Genomic DNA, 18,540 nt, shown 5'->3' on the forward strand with positions numbered 1-18,540 from the left:
TTTCACTCTGCTGGCTTTTGAATGCGTTGAGTTGTACCTGGGTTGCTGTAAGGCATCGGAACTCATGGCCCAGTATTGGTGCCTACTGAATCAAGGGTGGCAGGAGCTGGTGGTAGGCTGGGATTGCTGTTCGTGATGCTTTCCTGCAGCCAGTGTGAAACTTGCTTCAGTCACTCTTGCATCCACATTGTCCCAAGGAAAATGATCTGAGCTGATGGGAGCCACTCACACTGGCTCCTGTGGCATGTGGAAGAGATAGGAAAGATTCAAAGTTACAAATTCCTCAGGGTGGGAGAGGGCACTGTCCCATCTAATGCTCCCACCTGGGCAGACCTCTGATGCGTCAGCTTTGCTCACCAAGTGCCGGGGAAGAGTGTACAGCTCTCACTGCCCTGCTGTGACTATCAAGCTGAAGCTGTGGGTGATCTGTTCCACAGCAGTTTCCAAGGCAGGCAGTTAGCTCCAATGAAGGGAAATACAGAGGGATAGCTAGCTGCCTCTAGCTGCCTTCATAGACCATTTCAGGCATGAAAAAGATGCGTCTTCATATTGCCAAAGCAGCTGTATGGGCAGTGACGCTAGAAAGATGCTTAGTGTTTTGGCAGGACGTAGCTGTGCCCTGGTGTCATCCCCAAAAATAAGCATGGAAACCTTCAACCTCTCCTTGCAGTCAGTGGCATTTAATCAAGACCCTGCGTTTGTGGAGATCTTGCTGGTCATTTGTTTACCCTTGTTTAGATGCCTACTACCTGGGTACATCTAGCCCTTATGAATGACCCTGTTAGGTGATGTGTGAACAGCTGGTGCAGACCAATCTTTATGGGCTTCCGTATTTCCATTAAATTAATAGCTGTGGCTCTTCTGAGTCTTCCTGGAGCCTCAGTTGCTATTCTCTGTCAGCCCTTGACATCCTAAATGTCAGTGAAAAGGATCATTGAAACTAATGGTTTGAGTTCACCCCTTGTACCAGGGATTTGTCCTGGGATGACCTGGAAGGGATGGTTGTGTGGAAGATGGATGTGGGTTGAAGCCTTGCTGCAGAACAGTGCTTGGTGCTCCCAGCCACTTCCTGCTAGTGCCCTAAGGTGCTGGGGTGCTTTATTGGTGCTCTTCCTCTTGGGAACTCTTTGCCTTGCCAGTGTTTAGCCTCAGAAATCTGCCTGAGTTTAGGTTTAAACTGATCCACACTGAAATGCAAAATTCAACAGCTTCTGGAAACTCAACCTTCTAATCTCACCCAGCCTGGCATCAGAAGTATGTGACCTTTGCCTCATCTCACAGGAGATTAATTATTTCCTGGATCATTCCAGAAAGATTCAGGTCTTTGTGGCTGATTTTGCCCCAAAGGTTCCTCTCCCTGAGGACTCGCCTGCTTCAAGTTGTAGTGAAAATGTGATAAACCTCAAGTACTTTCCTCACAGATGTTTTGCATAAGCCTAACTCCGTCCCAGAGATGGCTGCATTCCGTGGGTGGGTGAAAAGATCCCTGTAGATATTTTTTTGCAAAGCAATTTCAGCTTGCTAGAAAATTGAATTAATTGTTTTCCGTTCCCTGAATTAACCCTGATTCATTCTTCCCTCAACCCTCTCCCTCCCCTCCCTCCAACAGATGTCCAGCATATTAAGAGGAGAGACATCGTTTTGAAGAGGGAGCTGGGAGAAGGTGCCTTTGGGAAGGTGTTCTTGGCCGAGTGTTACAACCTCAGCCCCACCAATGACAAAATGCTGGTGGCAGTGAAGGTAAATCCCAAGGGCGAGTGGCAGAGAGTACATCAGGGGCTGCGTGGGAAAGGGAGGCAGGGGAGGGCTGGGGGCTATGGGATGAGATTTATCTGATGCCGGAGATTGTGGTAAATCCACTTAGTCACACAGAGTTCCAGCGTTTTGCTTCAAGGTCGTCTGTTCTCGCCAATGCCAAAGCTTCTCTTCCTGCCGACGCGGACAGGAGACGTGGAGGAGGAGCGGGGCTGGAAGGGCTCAGATCTGCGCAGCCGTAGCTGTGGTGGGGAGGCTGCCTTCCCTCTGTGAGGGACTGGGACCTTCTCTTAAGGGATTTAACTTGCTGAAGATGAAACAAAAAGAGGCCTCAGCAAAAATAAGCACTTGAAAGCTAAGCACGGCCAACCAGTTTGCTGGGAGCAGTTTGCTGGGACAGCTTTGCTGTAAGATGAAAGAAGTAAGGCAGCAAGAACTGCAAGATTGCACTTTTCACCTCTGGGACTGGTTAAAGCCAAGGTAGCACAGCTACCCACATCATTAATTGCCTAGTTATGTGGCTGGCACCTGCCCATCGGTGTCAGCCGATGCGATCCCATCTCTCAGGTCTCTACTGATCTTCATTTGCATGTAGGCAGAAACAGCATCCAAACTTGTTTCTGTTAATTGCTGCTATGAGCTTACATCTCCAGAGTGCCTTTCATCCCGACAGATCATACAGATCCAGAATTGGAGCGGAGCCTTGAAATCAGGCTTTTTGCCAGCTGGGGGGCGGGGGGGAGGAAGCATTCTTCTAATTTGGGCCACATTTTATGTTGTAGGTTTTTTAAAAAATGGAAAGGAATAAAGAAAAGGGGGGAAAAAAGGCTTCACATATTGAGCTGAGCTTTGGCTGCGTTTCTTGAAGATCTCATGCTCCCAACAGAGAGTGGAAGCCACTTCCATGGTCACCGCAGCTCTGAGCAGCAACAGGGCATGCTGCTTAGGATGTGGGGTCTGTCCCTGCTGCGTTCCAGGGGGCTCCTTCCCAGGGCCAGGACTAGGCCGTGAAAGACTGTGGCTAAATGGACTCAGATTTCCAGTGGATCTAAAAACTGCAACCCTGCAGATCAGCTTTTGATGTGATGGCGTGGATAAGTTTGCTCTTCTATTCAGCTTGCTTCTGAAAACATTCTAAGAAGCACTAAAAAAGTATAGTCAGCAAAAAGCGTTGAGGTTACAAAGTCAAGTGTTAGCAATGCTGGAGGGGCTGCTATTCGGGGCACGTCCTCTGAACACATATTTTTCATTTCTCTATGGGCTTCTCCTTTGTGATGACCGCTCTTGTTTCTGAGAGCTCTCTAGAAGTGAGTGTGCTTGTTTTCATAGCCATCCAGCTGGGTGCTGAGGTTGCATGGTCCCCATTTGGGGACCATGGCAGATAGAATCTCAAGGAAATTGAGGGGACAGAATCCACTTAGCTGGAGGACAGTGACCGACCTGCCTTTGCAGCCAGACTGCAGATACCAGGCTTGATGTCACATAGCAATCCTACGATGGAAACACAAATGCAACCCACCCCAAACCTTCCTAGGAGAAGCATTTCTACTCTAGATTTGGTCTCTTCCTTGAGCCTTCATCTTCTTTTATTGGTGGTGGATGGACAGTTGGACTAGATGATCTCAGTCTTTTTCTACCTTAGTGATTCTATAATTCTTTCCTGGTTCTACTGCTTCCAGTTCTTGTTTCCTTCACTTCTAAAGGCTGTGGAACCGTAGCAATGTTTTTTTAATATCCCATTTTGTGTGATATTTACAAAGTCACAGTCCTCACACCTCGTGGAAGTGACAGAGTGAGAAGGAGATGAAACCAAACTCGCTGCAACCTGAAATATTATGTGCAACTACAGGAAAAAGGGGAGAAAGGAGTCATGGGGGAGGGGAAGTGTTTTCCTGGGGAGAAAAGAAATAATGGGAAGCATCAAAGTTATGAAGATGTTAAATGACTAAAAGTAATTGGGTGCCTGAGATAAGGATGGATGCTTTGCCATCTGCACAGCGTAACTATCATCCATCTAAATATCTCTAGTCAAGCTATCCCAGAGGACATAGAATTACAATAATATTATGCCATGTGCCTAGCAGGGTGAGGGGCAGAAAAAGGGAATGAGAAAGTGTCCTAAGGCTTGGGTAAAACCTTGCAGGAGATCTGCTCAATGGGGAAAAGCAGCTTCTGGGGAGGACTCGGTACTTCTCTGTATGTGAACTCAGCACAGCCATCAGCTCTCATGGCTCTTCCATCTTGCCTAATATTCTGGACATCCCAAATTTTTTGCTAAGTGGCCTCCCTTGATATCCTGCGATGACAACACTCTGCTCTCCTATGAAACTGCCCAGTTACTCATGTACAGGCTGGCCTTCAAGCCTGGTAACCCACCTCCATCAGCAGCTGCACCCACGGCAGCATCTTCAAAGCAGCCCTGCAATGGTGGGCTGCAACCTAGCTTGGTCCACTCACATGTGAAAGACAAGATATTCTCAGTTAGGATACTGATTTCAGCATCAGTCTGCCAGGGGGACTGTTACAAACAGCGGGGAGTAAAAACATGATTTTAAAAATTATGAGAAAAGTCTTGACAGTGTCCTTCTTCAGAGGCAGTTTGAAAAATCCACACAATAACTGCACAGCCAGGCAAATCCATCTTCTGAATAAAGGTAGTATAGTCAGCTATTTCAAAATAAAAGACAGATAGCGAGGACTAGCTGGCTCAGGAATTTAATAATAATGAGATATGAAGCCATTCACCCCTAGGTCACCAGTACAAATCCTGCCCAAGCTGGGAATAATTGGAAGCTATTACCCTCTGTGGCATGTTTGCTGCTTCCTGGGAAATGAGTTGGAGACCCCACTGGGCTGGTAAACATACGAACAAAATGTTGAGGTGGTGCCACCAGTAGCTGCTGCTAGCTCTCCCGATGCATCTGGGTGGTTCCTATCCTCTTCTGTCCTCATCAGCTCTTCCTCAATGCCACCACCCCTTTGGTTTTGGCCTCCTCTGGTTTTGCCCATCCCGTACATACGTGTCCCTTCTTTCAGGCGCTGAAAGATCCCACCTTGGCAGCCCGCAAGGATTTCCAGAGGGAGGCAGAGCTGCTTACCAACCTGCAGCATGAGCACATTGTCAAGTTCTACGGTGTGTGTGGCGATGGAGACCCGCTCATCATGGTCTTCGAGTACATGAAGCATGGGGACCTGAACAAGTTCCTGAGGTATGTGCAAAGGAGGGCATGGCAGATGCAGCACAGCTGTACCCCTGGGTGGCTGGTCGTAGGTCTGTGGTGCTCCAGAGAGCCATAGTCATGTGGATGGTCCTCAGCAGATTTGATGCTTGAAGTCCTACCCCAACATTTCCTTTTTGGTAGTTCCAAGGGTTGTCCAGGTGATGTTTCTTCTCGCACCCCTGCAAGTCTGAAGCTGGAAGGTCACCAGCCATGACTCCCCATGCCACCCAGATACTGGTTCGATAGCACCAGAACTAAAATACTCCTGAAGGGATCTTTCTGGAGTCTTTCATCTAATTGCTATCCTGGGCATTTACTGATTTGCAGTTCGCATTTCTATATTCAGAAAAGAGAGGAAAAATTTAGGAGAGGCCTCAGGCAGTGTCTGTGCAGTCCATCCTTGGTCCTTGTGCCCTGGATCTCAGCAGACAAAATATCCTAACCAGTGGCACCTCGCTACTCCAGAAGATGGGCAATGACAGATGAAATGCCATAATTGCCTTCTATGCCTCTAGAGAGATGCAAATTGCTGGACCCCCACCAGTCACCATTCATTAGCAGATAATTTGCATGCCCTGAATCTGCCACTGATGAGGGGCAGAGAGCAATGGTGGGAGGATGTTTGTGGTGCTGCTCTCCCACGATACAGAAATTATGCTGAGGAACCTGCATGCAAGTGGAGTGGTACTTACCTCTTGAAATAATTAGTAGGTTTATTTCCCAGTATTTACAAAATTGGACCCTTGATATTTTCCTGCTTTGACTGCTAAGTGTGAGCATGATTGCAGTGGGAACAGGAAGCTCGAGCACATCACATCTAGGTTTGGGGCCGGGATATATGCTGTGCTTATATTTCCATCATCACAACCCATTTCTGACCAAGGAAAACAAGGAAACAGATCTTTTCCTGAAGTTTTCATTTTGAAGCAATCACCTACACCAGAAGGGCTGTGGGGAAGGACCCCATGGGCGACCCTGCCTGTGGACAACAATGAGGTTGGAACTAGATAATCTTTAAGGTCCCTTCCAACCCAAGTCATTCTGTGATTCTTTCAAGCAGGGCCAAGCTGTCTGCAGCTCTCATGAAGCATCCACAGGACAGTGGCAGAGCTGCGAACACACCTGCACTGATTTCCCCCCTCAACTTGGCATAGTAGAGGCAGACTGAATATGAACTTATAGGTCATCCTCTGTTTCATGCTCTGGATGGATGACATTTTTGGCCAGGTCGGACTCAGGATGGAAGCTGCAAGGGAGTCAAGAGGGTGATGCAGGATTCAGGTTTCCCTTGGTGGATAGTAGGTTTTACTGGGGCTCTGGAGAAATACAGACACAGCACTGCTGAAGCACAGCATTTCTAGGGCCAACATTCATGGAGTGGGGGCTTCTGAGCATTCAGATCCCATTCTCAAGGTCTGGAACAACTGCATTCCCTCTCGCCTCACCAAATATCTCCATCACTTCCTCCCTTCAGTACACACACATAGGTTATTTTCTTCCTCATATTGACAAAAGCCTCCACCACGCCCTAAGAAAGAACAAAAAAGGAACAAGAAAACAACCAAAAGCCACGCTTCTTTGTCAGGCACCAGCCAATCTTATGATCTTGGCGTAAATCTGAAGCAAACCCCTTGCTCCAAGAAGAGATGGGCAGCTTCTTTTTGTATTCCCTACATCTTCTTGATGCAACTAAATGCACTACTATCCCCCCAGTTAATCTCAGGAGCAGGCTTATGCTCCTTCCTTCAGAACTATACCCATGTGGGATGGAGGAGGGGAGGAAGGAATATGTATTACGCAGGGCATACATGGATAAATCCTGTATAGTAAGATGTAGAGGGACTCAGTGAAAGGAGGGTGTTGGCTGATCATGTTTTAAACATGACCTGTTCCCATCGGATGCAGACAGTTTTTTGGGGGTAATTACTATATTTGAAAAAGGTGGCAGTAACGAGATGGTATTATGTCCTTCACTTCTCATCTTGGAATAGTTACTCTTGATGACACCAGGTATCATCCACAGTTAAATACGGTGTAACTGCAAGGCATGTCTGGTATAAAATGTCCAGCATGGTTTTAGAAACCATTCCTTGTCCTACCCATCCCACACTCACTGCTTCCAAAAACCCTCCTGGCCCCTCAGCCCTCATTTCTGGGTTTCCTCTCCCCTTCCAGCTGTTCTGGAAGGAGATGGCAGGTGAGAACCCTTGGGGCTGTGTTCCTGGTGGCAGGGCAGCAGGAGAGAACTGAACACAGCAGCAAAAACTATGGGTTGGACCCTGAATGTCTGGATTCCTTGGTTTGCCCTATGCCCAACAGGGTAATCAGGAAACAAAGGAGAGAAAAAAATTGGGTCTTGTGTCCTCCTATATCAAGAAGGAGGGAAAGCTCTGTGTGTGCATTTTAATTTGTAGGCTCTCTGCAGGGCTGACAACAGGGTGAAATGCCAGGAACTATTTCAGTGAGAACAGTTTCAAAGCTTCAGAGGAGATGCTGTACTGCATCTTAGTCACGAGGAGGAAAGTCACAGCAAAATCTCTTGCTTTTCCCTAAATATGAGGGCTTTTGTTATTCCACCTTCAAAGAGGCTACAGCAGTGTGAGCTCCATTGGGGAAAGAGACATCACAGAGGGAGCATAGCAAGGATAGGCTGGTACACAGCTAGGGAGAGGATTTAAAGGGGGACAGGACAGGAGTGACCCTGACCTCAAGTCCTGCCTTTACAATGCACTTTGTTCAGCAAAATGTTGCCTTTCATTGTCCAGGATGTTCTCTCCATCTGCTGACATTCAGACATTACCCCTGCACCTCTGCTTGTGTCTTCAGAGTTTACAGCACCTGTGTTACCTCTGGGACAGCTTAGGGTATAAAGGATACTTTCCAGGGATGCTGGTGTTCTTCTGAAACCTTGCCTGTGACCTCTGGTTGTATTGGTATATCAAATGAGAGGAGGTTGTTTGGTGATAAGGTGTGCGGATGGAACAGAAGAGGCTGTATGGGATTAATAGAGAAAGTAAGCAACAAATATGATGGCTGGGGAAGAAAAGAGGATGATAGCTCCACACCTGGGAATGTTTTCAAGGTATAAGAATTAACTACAGCAAACATGTAGATATCTGGAAGCCAATTCATTTTACACAGGTCTTGCCAGAGAGTAGAATGGCCACGGTGCATCAAGCCACTGGTCGCTCTGCCCTAGCAGACTGTCTTTCACCTGTGGCCATAAGAGGTTTCTTGGAGAAGAGTAAGGATAGAAGGATGTATGGCACCTACTCACCCCACCAAATGTTCACCCAACCTCTTGTTCTGTAAGATTTTCTTTTTTCTTTCCTCTGGAGCTGTGTGCACATGCTCACACTACAGAGCTGGGGGCCAGTCCCCACCCCAGCAGGAGCTGCAACCATATGGGATTCCTATCTCCTGGTCACTTTTGAGACCCAACTCTATGCTTTTTGCTTCTTCCTCCTTATAGGGCACATGGCCCAGATGCTATGATCCTCGTGGATGGGCAGCCTCGACAAGCCAAAGGGGAGCTAGGGCTATCCCAGATGCTCCACATCGCTAGCCAGATCGCCTCTGGAATGGTGTACCTTGCCTCCCAGCACTTTGTCCATAGAGACCTGGCCACCAGGAACTGCTTGGTCGGAGCCAACCTGCTGGTGAAGATTGGAGACTTTGGGATGTCAAGAGATGTCTACAGCACTGATTACTACAGGGTAAGGCAGCTCCAGTGGCCATCCAATGCTCAGAGTGAAGGGAGACTAGGAAATGTGACAGTAAATCAGTTTTTGGAGCTCTTGGGCTCACTCATTTGCTTATTCCCTCAATGAAACATGCACACAGATGTCCATCAGGCACACTTGTGTTTGCCTGATCCCCAGACCATTGTCCTCACTCCTTTTGGTCCTGGACACGCCTGTAGTTCAGACATCCATACAGATGCCTACACACAAGAACTCCCCGTGATACCCCAGCACAGTCACACACTTTGGGATGACTCTGATGTCATCCTGATCTTCCTTCCTTCCTATTTTTCTTCCTCCTTTTTACAAAGACTTTGATAAATTGGAGGTAATCCAAAGAGGGTGACAAAGATGATTAAAAGACTACAGGCTGTGACCTCTTGTGTTAGATTAAAGAAACTTAATACAGGGACCTAGAGAAAAGGCAACTGAAAGACTGACTGATAAGTGCATAAAATATGGAAAAGGAAATAATAGGCAATTTCAGCTCAACCTCAAAAACACTTTTTTCCAGCAGGGACATCATTTAGACAATGGAATAATTTGCCAGAGGTAGGTTGCTGAGGGCCTGTCATTGAAGAAGTCCAGGAAACAACTAGATAAAAATGCCTGGGCTTAGTGCAGAGGCTAATCCTGCACTAGTCTCTGGGGACTGACTCAGTGAGTCAGAAATGTCTTTCCAGCCTTATCTTCTGTGATTTATGCTCGTTATGTCCCCTTGCCTTTGTCTCCAGCTGCACTGCCCTATTGCCCGGGATGGCAGCGTCCCTGGGAAGAATGCATGTTTCTTACTCTTCCTCAGCTTGAGAAAGTGGAATGTACAAAGTGTGCGGAGCACAACAGTGTAGGGGTTTGTGGTTGGGCCACCCACCAGCAGAGAAGGGCTTTTCAGGAGAAAGAGCAGAGATTTTTGCCTGGTGCTTGGTGTAAGGCTGGTTTATTTCTGGTTACAGTGCAGATTTTTGGCTCTGAGGCCGAATTTTATCAGTTACCTAAGAAAGGGTTGACCTGTGGGCTTGATCTGATGGCAGAGGTTTTCTTTATGTGATAGGAAGTTGCAAAGTGGAGCTGGGAAGGAAAAAAAAAGATGATAAGGTTTCTGCTGAGGCATGTCATCTCTCCAAGGCCAGGGCATTGCCTTATGACTAAGTTTAATTACTAGTGAGGGAACCAATCTTCCCTGTGCAGCACAAAAGCCCACGTTGGGAAAAGGTCTCAGTGGACTGACTGGGCAGTCATGAAGTAGCTACAGTCCCAACAATGCAGAAACATCAGTAGATAGTGAGTAGGGAAAAGCAGTGCCCAGGGGAAGATGAAAAGCAGCTTGTGAGATCACCCATGCACTTGCTTGGGTCCTTCAGCAAATGAGCATTGGATGGGAGGGCCCCCAAGAAGTACAAACTGCAGAGATCTTCATAGGCCAGCTCACCATAGTGGGATTTGTCTTCTCTGTGGTGTCCTGTAGACCTCGTCCTGTCTGTGCAAAGTGCTTTGCCGTGGTTGCTCTGTGCTCTCTCATGCCATGTCATAAGGCTCTGTTAGTGGACTTCTCTCTGTTCACACAAATTGCTGTGTGTGACCAAAGCAATAACTGGTTTATCCTGCTTATCAGACTTGTGATACTTTTAGAACTCCAGATCACCAACTCAGTCCTCTGCATACATGGAGACCTTTTCTCTGTTGCTATCCAGAGAGAGATCCTAGGAAATTACGGTTTTGATTACTTATATTTACTTCGTTATGAAGAATCATTTACTTTCTCCTGCAACACGGGTAAGATAAGCAGTTTGGTTTCACTAACAGTAGTGCATTTCTGCTCTGTATTCCTCACCATTTTAATTCCCAGCATCTCTGGCAAGGAAAGCTGTCTCTTCAAGGCTCCTGAGACAGTCTTTTCAAATACACAGGCCCCTCACAAAACCCACCAAGATACCCTGAGTGAGGGTTTTTGAATAGAGAGTGAAAACAAATGACCTCAAGCGTTAGAACCAGACTTCTCCTGGTCCTCCCCCATGGAAGGTGGAGATGTGGCTGTAGAGTTAAGCTTTGAAACTCCTTTCTGCAGTCCCTGGTCACATCCACAGCCAAAGTGGTAAAACTCCCAGGACTGCTTCTCGATGTTTGTGCACAACATCTCTGCTGTTGACACAACCTGCCATTCCCAGAGGCGAAACCTGGAGCAAAGTTCTGTTTCAGGTGATACAGCGTGCCCAAGCTGCAGCCTAGGGAGGATTCCACTAAATATAATCTTCTGGGTACACAGTGGAGGATTACACTCAAATCTGACCACAAATGACATGTCTGGAGGATCTCATTCTGATAGGGTCCCTGCATTTGCTGCTGCCCAAGCCCTACGAGCACGGATAGATTGGCACGTGGGTATATGAGTGTGTTCCAGGCCGATGATTAATTCATAGGCATTTAATCTCTTTCCCATTTTTTATCTTTTAAAACAAAGGAAAAACACCATCTGCCTCCTGCATTTGTGGGATGCAGAAGTGCTTTACAAAGGTGAATTGCTTAATTTCCTGTCACACATTTGGGTACTGGAAACATTTGAGTAACAAAAGCAGCAGAGAGGTTTGTTTCGTCTCTCTCCAAGGGTCTCCATGCTCTGCCTGAACACAGGTGCATCTTTTTCCTTGTGCATCAGATCCCTGATGGTTGTGGAGATGTAGGCAGGGGAGAAGTGAAATGGCATCAGGTCAGAAAGCGGAGGAAGGTGGAGGTATAGGGGAGGCTGGGAGAAGTAGCCCACCCTTGTGTGACAAGTCAGGGATGCTGAAGGAACATTTCTGGGATGTGTTGTGTAATGTGCCATGCGATCTTTCATTTAGGTCTGTATAGGAATGCAAGGTGAGATAGGTCTGTAAGGGAGATAAAAGGTTCGGAAGGAGTTTTTTCCCGCTTGTTTTCCTTCTAGAAAACATGTGAGCAAGTGACTTTCTAGAGATGGGTCAGGACTGTGACACCAGGTGGTGGGATGCTGTGGGTCAGGGAAGTTGTGCCCCAGTCACACTGAGCACATCTGGTGCCTGCCCATGGAGCAGGACCAAGATCAGTTCCCTTTCTTCCTCCGGAATGAGTAATCCAGCTGCCAAACAAAGTCATTTGGCAGCCACTCAAGGAAAGGGCAGTATTTCTTTATCTTTAGAAGAGAGCAGCCTTAAATCCTAGTCAGCAGTCCTTAATAAATTCCAAGGTTACATGCTGTCATGGGTGGGACATCAGCAGCAAAGACATGGGTTGACTAGAGGAAGGATTAATGCAGGCACTGAATCTCATGAAGACATCCCTCTGTCCAGTTCTGCTATGTCCTACCCCTCTAGCATCCTGCCCCAAAGCCCAGGCTTGACACCCCTCAGGAGCTGAGCACCGTCCTTTTGCAGAGGTCTGTCCTGAATGTGCTCCAGGTTGCTGTTCATCATGAGGAGGACACCTGCTTGTAAAAAAAAAAAAAACAACAAAAAAGTGCACATGGCTCTGAAAATAAGTTTCTGACAACACAGAGCTAAAAACACAATAAAAAAATGCACTGAAGACTTCTGCATTTTCAACACTATGGAGTGCTCATTGGATTTGGGAGAGACAAGGTTTACAGGAAGAAGCAATATCTTTTATTAAACATCTGATATTGTTGGAGGGGGAAGAAAAGAACATTTTAGACACACAATTCCTCTCTGAGCTTTTTTTTTTTTCCTCCTTTTTTTGCGGTGATATCAGTTGATTTAATAAAAGATTAATATCTCTTCCTATGAACCTTGGCTCTCCCATCCTTAGACCATTGGTGCCAAAACAACATTTCTGCTATGACTTTGGCCTTAGGTCAGCGTTCTTTAAAAAGTCTAAGATTCCTCTGGCAGATGCCTCCTCCTCTGAAGCGTGAAGGTTTACTCTGCAAACATTTTCTTTCTTCTCTTTTCTTAATATGGTCAGATTTAAAAAACAAAAACAAACATATTTTTGATAATTTTCAGTGCTCACTGTCAGATTCTTTCTCTCATCTAGACCAACTCTTTCTCTATTTCTTATCCCCTGGAGATCAAAACTGTTTTCTTTCTCCTGGGCTGCAGTCAACTATTTATCCAGTGAAGTTTCCATGCAAGTAATAGATCAGTGAGGTTTAACAGCTGCCCGGTTCATGTTCCTTTGGAGACTCATTCAGCATGGTTGATAAGACTAATAGGCGAGGCTTGCAATGAAAGCAGATTTAGAGACTCAATGCTTCAATGTCAGTGGGTTAAAGAACTAGATGATCTTTGCGGTCCCTTCCAACCCAAGAGGTTCTATGATTCTAAGAAGGCAAACTCAGTCCTTGGCAGCACAGATAGCGGAGAGGAGTCTTGTGAAAAAGGTACAATGCATGTACTGCATTCAGCTTCCAGCAAAAGGTCAATTTCCAGCAGGTAAATGCTATGCAGATACTAAATGGTTAATCATTGCTTTTATCTCTTCTGCCTCTTCTCACGTGGAAAATGCCCAAGGAGGCTGTGGATGCCCCATCCTTGGATGTGTTCAAGGCAAGGCTGGATGTGGCTCTGGGCAGCCTGGTCTGGTGGTTGGCAACCCTGCACATAGCAGGGAGGGATTGAAACCAGATGGTCACTGTGGTCCTTTTCAACCCAAGCCATTCTATGATTCTATGGCTCTATGAAATACAGTGTGCTACTCTCTCTCCCTCCTATCTCACAGAGTGTTGGGACGGTTTCATATCTGTAAATATACGTTACATTAAGGAGAGACTTAGAGGTGAAAGAGCATCATTTTCTCCTAGGTACTAGGTAAGATTATGAAGGGCATGCCCTGTCTCTAGATCATACTTAAGTAAGAACAGGGAAATCCTGGAGTGACCTGGAGATCTTCCTTGCAGACACCTAGTGATGGTTCAGATGGGCCACTTGGGCAGGGCCATACTCCTACTATGTGCAGGAGTCTGCATATACTATTGGAAATATTATAGCATCTGTCTACTCCTATGTCCCCTTCCTCCCAACCCAATTCATTATTTCTGTCCTTGTTCTCATGGCGATCATTCCTTCTGTATGTCCCACGAGGTGTGTGGCTCGCAGCACAGAGGCTTACAGCTGCTCCAGTTAACATTTTGGGGGCAAAAGAGCCAATTTCCCTTTAAGTAGCGGTGAGACTAGAAAGAGGGGAGGTGGGGGAACCACTCTGCTGTGGGGGCATGGGATAAGTGTCTTTGTGCTCATCGTCGTCTGCTCTGCGTGCAGGAAAATCAGTGTGGTATTGAATGTGCTGGTCTCTGGCATCTCCGTGGCTCCTATAAAAACCTCTGCAAATTGAATTTGTGGCACAGTTCCTTATCTCCTGGAAGGAAGATGTAACATCATCTTGTGTTTTAGGCAGACGTTTTTCCTCAACTCTTGCCTGTTCCTACACTGAGGGAAAAACAAACGTTGAAGAGTCTCTGTTCCCCCACCCCTCCCTTCCTCCTGTTTGAAACATGAAGAGTCCTTCACACAAAGCAGCTCAAGTGCAGAGGAATTAATTGGGGAAATTAGATTGTGTTGTATTTCTGGCATTTTCTCAGAAATGGTAATTGCCCTCATTCTCCACCCTGCCAAGCCCTCTGCCTGCACCTTGTCTCCCCTCCCTTTTCCTCACTGTCAACCTGTCTTTCTCCTGCTTCAGTGGCTGTTTTCATGCTGTTACCATTTATCTCATTTCAGTAATGAGGGGATATGGCAGGTAAAGAGCTCTTGGAATCTACTGACATCTTCTTTGAAGCAAAGGAACAAAAGAGCAGTTTGTTTTTGGGAAAACTTCCTGCCACAGCACTTGACCTCCATGCTCACCATTTCTCCTGGCTGGGATACGTTGCTGCTGCATTGCAAGTCATTTGGCTCAGATATTTTATTTAATATAGTCTCAATGTTCACCCAAACGTTTAACCTCTCCATGTGTCCCCTAAGCCCTCACACACTCACTAAGAGCTAATCAAATGTATGATCTTTCAATCCAAACCCAGTCCATTTTCCAGAGCTTTGGACTGAGGTTCATTGTTCCGTATGTCCTGATCTAAGACAGTTGCTGGTGTTCATGGTGTCAAACGGAGGTACTACAGTGGGTAGTGAAGTGCTGGAACTCCTTGTCCTAGGACATGGTAGGTGCCAGCAGTTGAGATGGACCGAAAAAGGGACTGAACAGTTGTGGAAGCAAAATAATCTGTTAGGTGCTATCAAACACAGCAAGCAGATCTAGACAGGTGAAAGAAATCACTTGTCAACCTAACTGTAGCAGAAATGCTAAGTCACAGCTTGAACCAGTGATTGAGCACCTGGTGGGAAGGCAGGGCCAACCCAGGGGATCTCAGGTGCATATAACGAAATGCACCTGAGTGACCAGAAGGGCTGGAACCAGGATCCACCCCTTCCCAGACCTCATTTAAGGGTTGGCAGTGGAGATCCCTTGTGTACCTGAGGTCTTCTAAAGGTAGGCAAATTTTCTTTCTTTGTTTCTGTATCTGTAGCTGCTGCGTTTGGGCTTGTCTTCATTTGCTGTAGCTGAAGACTTTGTAGCTGTACTTTCCATTATGTTATAGCATTACATTAACCTACCCTTGAGTAGTTTTTTTGTTTGTTTGTTTTTGAGTAATAGAATCATTTGAGTTGGAAGGGACTTCTAAAAGCTGCCTAGACCAACTCCTCTGCAATGACCAGGGATGTCTCCAGACAGATCAGAGCCTGACTCAGTAGACTTATCCAAAAGACTCATCCATATAATAGACCCATCCAAGAGTAAATATCCACCTATTGCTTGCTTGTAATGTGCTCCATTCTTCCTGCTGTTCCTGCTCATATTCAGAAAATTAGCTGAAAAACTGTGATAAACAGAAAAAAGTCAGACAGTCTCCCTTGATGGAAATCCAGCCAGAATATGCTCCTCTGGGTTGCCACCAGGAACAAGGGAAGGTTTTGTATGGGGCAGTCCTGAAGAGGTGACTGTTCCTGGGCTTTACTAAGGTGTAAGTGAGAGCAGAAGGTGGACAACTAAATGCCAGCCAGCTGCATTATTCTAGCCCCAGGTGCACCAGTAACCATGGTTTTTGGATATACTAAAAAGAATGCTTTGCACTCTGGAAGAAGCACTGACATCTAAGGGAGATTTATCTTCTCCTGTTTATGTTGTTGGACCCATTTCCCTGTTGCTTCCCAGCTGTTCAGTGGCCTTCTCCTACCTTCCCACCTGCAGGACCATGGCCCAGCTCTCCTTGCATTGGGGCGGTCATGAGATCACAAATTGGTTGGGAGAGGTGGGGAGCAGCCCCAACCCTCAGTGCAATCAGTGAGAGAACTGGAGGCAGAGAAGTTATAGGCTAGTTTAGTGGGAGTATGGATAAATTATGTCTTGGCATGCTTTTTATTTATTTATTTTCCTCAATGTATCATGTGAAGTAGTGGCTTTTCAAACAAGGAAGACTTAAAGGTTTTCCCCAATGTGGCAGGCTGCACTTCAAGGCAAACTGAAGACTGCTTAATTAATTTATTTACATGGAAGAAAAAAAAAAAACGTTTCTTTTTCTCCTTGATTCCTGCATGGTCAGGACTCCCATGGGCTTCCACCCCAGTTTCCTCCCTGTTCCATAGTCCTACCTCTCTCTCAGTCACAGAGAGCTCCTTCTCCTCGCCAGCTGGATGGAGAAAGCCCCTATTTGCAAGCAGCTGTCTTTAATAAACAAGCTGTTTAGGACTAGGCTGTCAAAGAGAGCATGTTCAATGTACAATCAAGGGGCAACGATGCACAAAATTGCGCGCACACACAAAACAGGAATCTTTTCTTGGTGTGTGCTGAGCTTTGAACGCTTAAGTGATTCCACCTCTCTCTTTCCCATTCAATTATGTGGGCAACACATGATAAGATTGCTAAAGGAATTAGTGAGTGAAATCTTTATATTGCCTAATCAATATTGTTCTGCTCAGTACAAGGCATCTCACTCTCCTCTTGGCCCCAGTTGTGTTTTCATTTATTTGCCCTCTGATAACACAAGTTCACCTTCTCCGAGCTGTGGCGACCAAGAGGAAAAGCAGCAGCAGCGTGTCTGTTGGAAATGTTTGCCATCAGAGTTTCTTCCTTGCTTTAAAAGAGAAAAGATGTAATAGAGGAATTATTACAAACCCATGTTTCAGGGTCTTAAAATGGCCTGGAAGGCCTTTCCTCTGTTGCAGTTGTATGGCCTTACAGAAACAGCCAGCAACCTTACAAGCAAAGACAACGGATGATAATTTTTCTGAGCATCACTGAGGCAAGACGCCAGATTTGATGGGCCACTAGACTGATCCAATATAGTAAATCCTGTGTTCCACTGTGGATTCTGGGACCAAATTATCAATTAATGTGAAGCTTTAAAAAAAAAAAAAAATCCAAATCCCTTTTAGTTCCCTGCAGTCATTAGTGACAAGATACAATATCTATAGCTCAAATGCTTTGCCAGCATCCCCTGGCAGCAAGGCAGAAACTCCACTCCTAATTTTTCCAATACATAGAAGAAAAACATATGAGATCAGTGGTTTTTAGAGTCAGATTCGGCTGCCTCTTCATATTTATTTAGACGGAGGAATAAATCAGGTTTGGGTTACTTCTGGGTTAGTTATTTGTTATTGGAATAAATGCATGGTAATAGACCTGACAGGGGAAGATGTTTCTCTTTCAGCTCTGTGTTTGAGGTAGAATTTGCTTTGTTCTGCACTATATTATATTGATGTTTTTTTCCCACTGCTGATGACTTCATCTGCTCTGCTTCCTCCCAGTGTCCATGCCTCTGCCACAGCTGGCTTTAGGATGTGGATTTATGCGAGAGATCTTTTTCTTTTTTTTCTTTTTTTTTTTTTTCCCCCTCTAACTGTAATGCCATAATGCAGAGGCAATTTAAACAACCATCATGAAACAATTTGCTAGGCCTTTCCCCCCACCCATTTCCTACCTCAACTTCTTGGGGAGGGAGGCGAATCAGTCAGTCACGGGGCAATTCCCTAAGCATAAAGAGCTGTCAGCTACATTTAGCAGCTCAATTTTCACCTCTGGAGAAGGGTGGGAAGGCACCCGGGGTGATGACTAGCCAGGCACACCCTAAGCCCGTATTTTTGATTTTCCCTGGGCAGCTGTCAGCCTGAGCTCCTAAGGACTGCAGCCAGAAGTCTCCCCCCAGACCACTGTGCTTTCATCTTAGGATTTTGTTTCCTTTCTGTCCTGGTGGGAACACAAAGATCTGACTAAAAAGCCAGCAGACCTTCTGCTAGTCATTCACTTTTAATTTGTGCGCTGAAATCCCTGACCCTTTTCCTCCTTCCCATTCCCCAGATCTTCCTGCACTGATACGCAGAAAATGTAGAGCTGTGTTTTCCGCTTTCCTTATCCCTTCCTAGGGTTCAGCTGGCAGTTTTGTGGGTGATTGGAAGATGTGGGATAAGGCCCTTTCTTCTTCTCTCCAGCAGTACTAATGGGACAGAGTACTTCGAAGAAGTGTAGAATAACGTACCAGGTGCTTCATGGGGATGTTGGGCTAGAGATGCCATTTTGCTTGGCTACTTAAGACATCGGGCTTGGGATTTTTCTGCAGGCTGAGTTGGACAGGTCCTTGTGCCATGACTGGCGATGGATGAGGAACCAGATGCTGAAGTAGTAGATCCACAGGAACCACTCATGCATCCTAAAAGTTCTCCAGCTCTTCTCGCTGTGGAGAAAGATACTCAGGACCACCGGGGATGGAGCTTGGCTGGCAGGGAGATGTCTGAGGAAGCCAGAGCCTCCCTTGGCTCTTGCCCAGCTTCAGCACTCGTCCCTTACCCTCCCTCTGCACTGAT

General features: G+C 46.2%; 1 protein-coding gene across 7 annotated transcripts in view; it reads left to right on the forward strand.

Annotated features, from left to right (window-relative positions):
- Window positions 1-18,540, forward strand: part of NTRK3 (neurotrophic receptor tyrosine kinase 3) — a 192,909-nt gene that overhangs the window by 142,606 nt on the left and 31,763 nt on the right. For all 7 annotated transcript variants that reach the window (XM_085234301.1, XM_010717488.3, XM_085234302.1 and 4 more), the window contains 3 exons: window positions 1,610-1,740; window positions 4,792-4,964; window positions 8,449-8,692. In XM_085234301.1, coding sequence (XP_085090427.1) covers window positions 1,610-1,740; window positions 4,792-4,964; window positions 8,449-8,692 — 548 coding nt within the window. The remainder of the gene's footprint in view (window positions 1-1,609; window positions 1,741-4,791; window positions 4,965-8,448; window positions 8,693-18,540) is intronic.

Source organism: Meleagris gallopavo, chromosome 12 (assembly GCF_905368555.1).
Source record: "Meleagris gallopavo chromosome 12, MGAL_WU_HG_1.1, whole genome shotgun sequence".
NCBI classification, from domain to species: domain Eukaryota; kingdom Metazoa; phylum Chordata; class Aves; order Galliformes; family Phasianidae; genus Meleagris; species Meleagris gallopavo.